General features: G+C 53.3%; 1 protein-coding gene across 1 annotated transcript; it reads left to right on the plus strand.

Annotated features, from left to right (window-relative positions):
• The first annotated feature begins 578 nt into the window (after positions 1-578).
• On the plus strand, positions 579-7629 carry Npas4 (neuronal PAS domain protein 4). Its single transcript, XM_057778486.1, has 8 exons — positions 579-2906; positions 3663-3814; positions 3998-4100; positions 4212-4479; positions 4664-4773; positions 5109-5244; positions 5376-6805; positions 7485-7629. Exons 1-8 carry the CDS (start codon positions 2732-2734, stop codon positions 7511-7513), a joined length of 2403 nt encoding a protein of 800 aa, XP_057634469.1. The 5' UTR covers positions 579-2731; the 3' UTR covers positions 7514-7629.
• The last annotated feature ends 346 nt before the right edge of the window (positions 7630-7975 follow it).

Genomic DNA, 7975 nt, shown 5'->3' on the forward strand with positions numbered 1-7975 from the left:
ATTGGGGGCACACAGAGCTTCTCAAGTTGAATCAGAGTAGTCAAACTAGGATGATCCCTCCTCCACCCCTCCCTCGTTCCTTTCTAGACCCTTCTCCCATTCCAAAGTTCCTTATCCCTAGTCCATTCTCCTGGAAAAACCCAAGGATTCTTCCCTTGAGCCTAACTCTCTTAAGCCTAGTTTATTTCCTAGAGGCCAGGAGTCTTGACCCCCCCATCCCTGTAAATAGCCCATATATATTCTCAGGAAAGAAGATGGCAGCTGCGTCCTGCCAGCCTGGTCTATCCTGAGGCCCACCTCTGCTTTGATTTAACAGGCAGGCCATGGCCAATCTGATTGGCAAGGCAATATTCAGCACCACGGATAGTAGCCACCATCCCGCTGCTATCACAGCCAAGCCGCTCAAACTGCTTGGGAGGGAGACTAGCTGGACCCCGGAGAGAGACACAACTTAGATACCAAGAATGTCTCCTAGCCAAGGCTTAAAGCATCTGTCTGTGAGGGAGAAAGACTAGGGATGAGCCTCAGTAACAGAATGCTTGTCCAGCATGCACAAAGCCCTGGTCCCATCCTGAGAAACAAGCAAATCCATTTGCCACATGATGGTTTAGGTGGATGTTTTCAGTCTCTATCAAAATGGTACAAAACATCAGGATAGGGTCTCTACAACAATGTACTTCTTCCTTCTTCCCCTCCTCCGACTGCCTTTGGCATCCCTGGGGATTGAACTCAAGCCTTGAGCATGCTGGAAGTGTGCTCTACCATTAAACCGTAGCCCCATTCCTGCAGGCATTCTCTTCCAACACTCCTCCTCACTCCACATTGCTTCTCTTGCTACCAAGAGGAATGGGGGTTTCCTTGACCATGAACTTTTCTCTTTGGTGTCAAAATTTATCTCTACCTCTGTGACTTTCTACAGTCAGGACTGTCCCTATCCCTCAACTTCTTAAATTGGTCTTCTTTTTACTGGCCTTAAAAGTGTTTTTACATGTGCTTACTCTAAATGAGATTTCAGGCAAAAATTTTCCATAGACCATTGCTTTCTCCTTCATGAGGCTGAGGGATAAGAAAGGGCGCCCATTCCCTGTGTAGAGAGCAATTGTATACAGTGACCAGGAAGGACACCTTATGGAGATAAGCTGGACAAAGACAGATAATTTAATCAAAGGTGCAGTTTTCAGGAGCTTGGGAAGTCCTCAAAGCCAAGACAGACTGCCCAACATTCAATGGAGGAAGGGGGAAAAAAGGAAACACACACAAACACAAGCACACATACACGCACACACACATACACGAGCATGCACACGTGCGCGCGCACACACACTCACACACAGAGAGAGAGAGAGAGAGAGAGAGAGAGAGAGAGAGAGAGAGTAAAAAGTGGAAAGACAGAATGAGGAGCCTTGGCGCTAAAAATGGAGCAAGAACCGGAGGGAGATGGGAAGGGGAGCTTGGCAGAAAATAAGGGTCTTGGGTAGGTGCAGTAGTCACGGAAGGCCCAGCAGACCCTGGTTTCTTGGCTGCCTCCCCCTCTTCCCCGCTGAAGCGGTGGGGGGAGCTCTCCCGAGCAGTGCGGAGGCCGCTAGGCCCCGCCCGCCGCCGCCGCAGCCGCAGCCGCCGGAGGATTCCTGTCCTAATATGGAGCTGGGATTCCCCCAGCCCCGCCCCCGCCCCCAGCCCGCCGGAGAGACTGGGGCTTGCAAGAGGGCGGGGGAACAGCTCGCCTTGGGGGCTGGCACGCTGGAGAGGGTGCGGGGAGGCCCAAATGCAGACCCAGATCCTCACCAGGCCCTGGGTCCTTGTCTCAGTTTCCCCCACAGATGGCTAAGGTTAACTGATAAAGGAATGAGGAATCACTGCAGATCGCAGTGATCTTCCTGTGCTGCCCGGGTTATATGGTCAAGGCCGAATTCAGCTGGTCTCTTCCCCCCAGGACCACCATTCCACTCTATCCTAAAGATTTAGACCCTCAGGCCAGGGCTTGGTGGGGAGGAGGGGATTATTTATTTGAAAGTGCTAAGGGATTTTCAGATTGAATAGACCCTAGAAAAGACCCCCAGATGTGACCTAACCCCTTCCCCAAAGCCAAGGAAAGTTTCTCATGTGACTTTGACCTTTGCCTGGCAAATAGGGGCAAATTCGCAGAAGATCTTTCCCCTCCCTATCCTTTGCCTCCTTAGAAAACTCAGTGTTGGTATCAGCCCGTCCTTGGCCTTCTACAAACTCTCTTGTCAAGGTCTTCAGACCACCCTAACCCGTGCACTATCCCTCCTTCCAATAGAATACAATAGGAATTCTGGGTCCCTGCACTCCCTGCCTGGCTCAGCACAGATCTCGCCAGCCGGCCCCCTCCGCAGCCTTCTTCTCCCCCCTCTCCTCCGCCCCCTCCCTCTCCTGTTCGACGTCACAAGATGACGTAGGAAGCCAGGGAGGGAGGAGGAGCGCCCCCCCTCCCCAGCCAGTGGCTCCCGCTGCAGCTTGCTTTAGCCCAGCCTCCCGCCTCCCGCTCCCCCCCCCGTCTCTAAAACGAGCCCCCCACGCCTGCCAGGAGCTATATAAGGCGGATCGAGGCAGGCGAGGGGGGCAGCGCTGCCGAGCGGAGCCCAGGAGTGGAGCGGGAGCGAGCGAGAGCCTGAGCGAAAGACCGGGAAGCAAGGAAGAAGCCTCCGGTGCATCGGGACAGGATCGCAGGTGTTCGGGAGCCGGAGCCGGAGCTCCACAGCCGGCAGTCATGTACCGATCCACCAAGGGCGCCTCCAAGGCGCGCCGAGACCAGATCAACGCCGAGATCCGGAACCTCAAGGAACTGTTGCCGTTGGCTGAAGCGGACAAGGTCCGGCTGTCCTACCTGCACATTATGAGTCTTGCCTGCATCTACACTCGCAAGGGTGTCTTCTTTGCTGGAGGTGAGCAAGCTTGGACTACCAGAGACTATAGCTAACAGGGACCAGGGATGTAGGAGCTGAGGGAACGCGCTGAAATTGCCGCTTGTCTAGGACAGCGTAGTGGAAGACTGTGGAGAGAAGGGACTTGAGGGGAGTCCAGACTTCCTACTTTTTCTCCTGAGCTCTGTCTAAACTAGCCTGACCAATGACGGTTCTAGCCAGATTTGTGGAAGATGGAGAGCTAAAATAGAATGCTCTAGGTTCCCATTGCCTCAGAGGCACTTCAGGAATCCGGAGAGTGGATGGAAGGAAGCCTGGCAAGCTGCAGGGAAAGCCTGCAAAGGCGAAGTCTGGGGAGAGCAGCTTGAGCTAGGATATGCTTAGAGGGTCTTTCTCCGCTCTGGGGTGCTGTCCGAGGTACTGAAACCAGCCCGCCCACCTGCCGCTGTCCGCGGTACTCAAAATGACAGTCTTTTTCTAAGGAGTGCTGTCCGCGGTGCTGAACTCCAATCCCTTCGGGGGAGCTCTGTCCACAGTGCTGACCGCTCAGTGCTGCGGAGGTTCCCGCGGGGCTCGGAAGTCTGAGGGCTCCCTGGCTAGATAGTTTGAGCAACAGGTTTCTTGGCCAAAATCCACAAGCATAGGGTCAACAGGTGTTTGCAGAGCTAGGTCTGCTACGAGAATTTCCTGTCTTCTCTGCAACTCAGATGATGCCCTCCTCATTTCTGTTTTGTACCCGAGTCTTACCCTGACTCACCAGATCTTTTCACCCTACAGGCACTCCTCTGGCTGGCCCCACAGGGCTTCTCTCAGCTCAAGAGCTTGAAGACATCGTGGCAGCACTACCTGGATTTCTGCTTGTGTTCACAGCTGAGGGGAAATTGCTATACCTATCTGAAAGTGTGAGCGAGCATCTGGGCCATTCTATGGTGAGTACTGAAAGTCTTTGCATCTCGGGTTGTGGCATATGTGGGATAAAATGATCTTTCCCTTACCGAGAAACTGAGAGTTCCTGGAGGTGTGAGGGGGTATTCTGCCCTGAGAAAAGCTATTGGTCACAGATTGGCTCTTACTGCCTTCACTAATGATCACCTCTTTTTTCATTCTTCTAGGTGGACCTGGTTGCCCAGGGTGACAGTATCTACGACATCATTGACCCTGCTGACCATCTCACTGTTCGCCAGCAGCTCACCATGCCCTCTGCTCTGGATGCTGGTATGGGCTTCTTCTCCACTCTCCAGTCCACTTCTCTGCCCCCCTGTGCCAACTGTCTACTTTTCCTCTGGTGCCCACTCTCTTAGTCAGTTTTTCTTTTTGCTCACCTAGATCGTCTTTTCCGTTGCCGATTCAACACCTCCAAGTCCCTCCGGCGCCAGAGTGCAGGCAACAAACTGGTGCTTATTCGAGGTCGATTCCACGCTCACCCACCTGGAGCCTACTGGGCAGGAAACCCCGTGTTCACAGCTTTCTGTGCCCCACTGGAGCCAAGACCCCGCCCTGGCCCTGGCCCTGGCCCTGGTCCTGCTTCACTCTTCCTGGCCATGTTCCAGAGCCGGCATGCTAAGGACCTAGCCCTACTGGACATCTCTGAAAGGTAAGCCCAGAGGTTCAAACTCCAGTAAGAAGGGAGGGCAGAAAGAAGGGCACCTTAGACTCTTGACCTTAGATTCAGGACAGGGAGGATGGGGCTTAAGTGGGCAGAGAACCTGGGTGGGAGTGAAGTGCATGCATCAAGTAAGAAAAACAGAAAGCTGACCTCACCCTTTCCACCTTCCCAGTGTCCTAATCTACCTGGGCTTTGAGCGCAGCGAACTGCTCTGTAAGTCATGGTATGGACTGCTACACCCTGAGGACCTGGCCCACGCTTCTTCTCAACACTACCGCCTGTGTGAGTGTCCTGAGAGACTGTGGATAACACAGGAAGCTGGGAGAAGGCATGGGACATAGGCCAGGAAGGGCTGTGCTCCACACTGACGTTGAGGAGACACTGAGCCCTACAATTTTGAAGACTAGAGAGTCAATTTTGGGGTGAGAAATCAAAACAACATAGGACACAGCTAAGAAGCATCACTAAGGTCAAGGCGGGTAGCCTAGAGGTGCAGGTCAGGGTAGTAAAAGAGAAAATTCACACTTCCCTCAATCCAGTGCAGAGGTGAGGGAGGTGGATGTGTTGGTGGTGCTACTTGATGGGCTTGCTAACCCTGTATCTCTCTTTCTCCTCAGTGGCTGAAAATGGAGATATCCAGGCAGAAATGGTAGTGAGACTTCAAGCCAAGCATGGAGGCTGGGCATGGATTTACTGCATGTTGTACTCAGAAGGTCCAGAAGGCCCTATTACTGCCAATAACTACCCTATCAGGTAAGGTGTAAGATACAGGACAGTGGAGAGGGGAGGAGGAGCTGAGATAAGCATGGAGGGAATGCTCCTCAGAAAACGACTCTGGTAACGGACAGCAAAGCCTTACAAGCCTCTGCTTCTTTCCCCTCCAGTGACACGGAAGCCTGGAGCCTCCGCCAGCAGCTAAACTCTGAAGACACCCAGGCTGCATATGTCCTAGGAACCCCAGCTGTCCTACCCTCATTCCCTGAGAATGTCTTCTCCCAGGAGCAGTGTTCTAACCCACTCTTCATGCCAGCTCTGGGACGCTCCAGAAGCACTACCTTCCCCAGGGCACCTGAGCTAGGTGTGATCTCAACAGCAGAAGAGCTTCCCCAACCCTCCAAAGAGCTGGACTTCAGTTACCTGCCATTCCCTCCGAGGCCTGAGCCTTCTCTCCAAGCAGAGCTAAGCAAAGATTTGGTGTGTACTCCACCTTACACACCCCATCAGCCAGGGGGCTGTGCTTTCCTCTTCAGTCTCCACGAACCATTCCAGACTCACTTGCCCACTCCATCCAGCTCTCTTCAAGAACAGCTGACGCCAAGCACCATGACTTTCTCTGACCAGTTGACACCCAGCAGTGCAACCTTCCCAGACCCACTGACCACTTCACTACAAGGACAGTTGAGCGAAACCTCAGCCAGAAGCTATGAAGACCAATTGACTCCATGCACTTCTACCTTCCCAGACCAGCTGCTTCCCAGCACTGCCACATTCCCAGAACCTCTGGGGAGTCCCGCCCATGAGCAGCTGACTCCTCCCAGCACCGCGTTCCAAGCACACCTGAACAGTCCCAGCCAAACCTTCCCAGAGCAACTGAGCCCCAATCCTACCAAGACTTACTTCACCCAGGAGGGATGCAGTTTTCTCTATGAGAAGTTGCCCCCAAGTCCTAGCAGCCCTGGTAATGGGGACTGCACACTCCTGGCCCTAGCTCAGCTCCGGGGCCCCCTCTCTGTGGATGTTCCCCTGGTGCCTGAAGGCCTGCTCACACCTGAGGCCTCTCCAGTCAAGCAAAGTTTCTTTCAGTACTCTGAGAAAGAGCAAAATGAGATAGATCGTCTCATCCAGCAGATCAGCCAATTGGCTCAGGGCATGGACAGACCCTTTTCAGCTGAGGCTAGCACCGGGGGGCTGGAGTCACTCGGAGGGCTGGAGCCCCTGAACCCCAACTTGTCCCTGTCAGGGGCTGGACCCCCTGTGCTTAGCCTGGATCTGAAGCCCTGGAAATGCCAGGAGCTGGACTTCCTGGTTGACCCTGACAATTTATTCCTGGAAGAGACGCCAGTGGAAGACATCTTCATGGATCTCTCTACTCCAGACCCCAATGGGGAATGGGGCTCAGGGGATCCTGAGACAGAGGTCCCAGGAGGGGCCCTGTCACCTTGCAACAACCTGTCCCCAGAAGATCACAGCTTCCTGGAGGACTTGGCCACCTATGAAACCGCCTTTGAGACAAGTGTCTCAACATTCCCCTACGAAGGGTTTGCTGATGAGTTGCATCAACTCCAGAGCCAAGTTCAAGACAGCTTCCATGAAGGTGAGTCCAGCCTCATGTCCAAGAGCGCCTGTCCCTGTCCTTCCAGTCAGATGTTGGGCAGATTAGGTGAATCAGTCCCCACTCTCTGATCCTCGGTTTTATTAAGTGGACAATATCATCTACCACTGAGGTGGGCAGTGAGGGCAAAGACAATGCAAATCTCTGTAAGAAGGATTAGTAGACCTGGTGGGTCAGAGGAGGTGATATGGGATAAAGTGATGGACAATCCTTAGGTAAAGCCTGAAAGTTTGTGAGGGACCTAGACTGGTACCACCCCTATTTTCTAGACAAAAATAATCAAGGCCTTAGAGTTAAGGAGACTTTGTTTAAGTTATAGAAAAATTGATGAGAGCTAATGCTTCCTCTAAAGGGGATGCAGAGCAACAGTTGATGGAAGTTGGGGAGAGAAAGGACCATGCCAAGCCCCTAGCTCCATCCCAGTGGCCCTGTGCTGTCTAAAGATGCAGCCACAGCTCCCTTCATCTGTCCGTATTGCCTCCCATCTGCCGACTCTGGAGATCATTCCCTCATTTGGCAGATTCCTTTGAAGCCCAGAATGTATATCAACATTGTACACAGCCCGAATCCTTCAAGGACCCTTTTTCCTAATAGGCTTGACTAATCTCTCTCTCTCTCTCTCTCTCTCTCTCTCTCTCTCTCTCTCTCTCTCTCTCTCCAGATGGAAGTGGAGGGGAACCAACGTTTTGAATAAGTCTGTGACTTAACGTCGTCAAGTATGGCATATTGTCATCAAGACGTGGAGCCGCTCTCCACCCCCCCGGACTGTTGGGGGGATTCTGGGGGCCAGAGGGGGATATATCTGATTCTCCAGGCCCTGAAGGACTTAGGGGGGAGGGGGGAGGGCAAGGGAGGGAGCAACTTTTTAAAATCAAGGGACTTCGAGCGATCCCAGTTTCCATTTCAATCTGTATTCACTCGTAGTGAGCTTCCTTGAATGGATTTCAAGCGGAGAATGGGGGAGTCTCACTTCCCCACCGCGCTGTCCCATGGGTCTGGGCCAGTTCTCCACTCCCAGAGGCCAAGCCACCTCTGGGTTTTGGTGGGGGAAAGGCATGGCCCACCAGGGGCTAGCCTGTGCCCTGAGGGGCTCTTGACACCCACGTAGAATTCTCTACAAAGCAGTAACGGGATTTCAATTCCGACGGACTC

Source organism: Chionomys nivalis, chromosome 8 (assembly GCF_950005125.1).
Source record: "Chionomys nivalis chromosome 8, mChiNiv1.1, whole genome shotgun sequence".
Lineage (NCBI taxonomy): Eukaryota > Metazoa > Chordata > Mammalia > Rodentia > Cricetidae > Chionomys > Chionomys nivalis.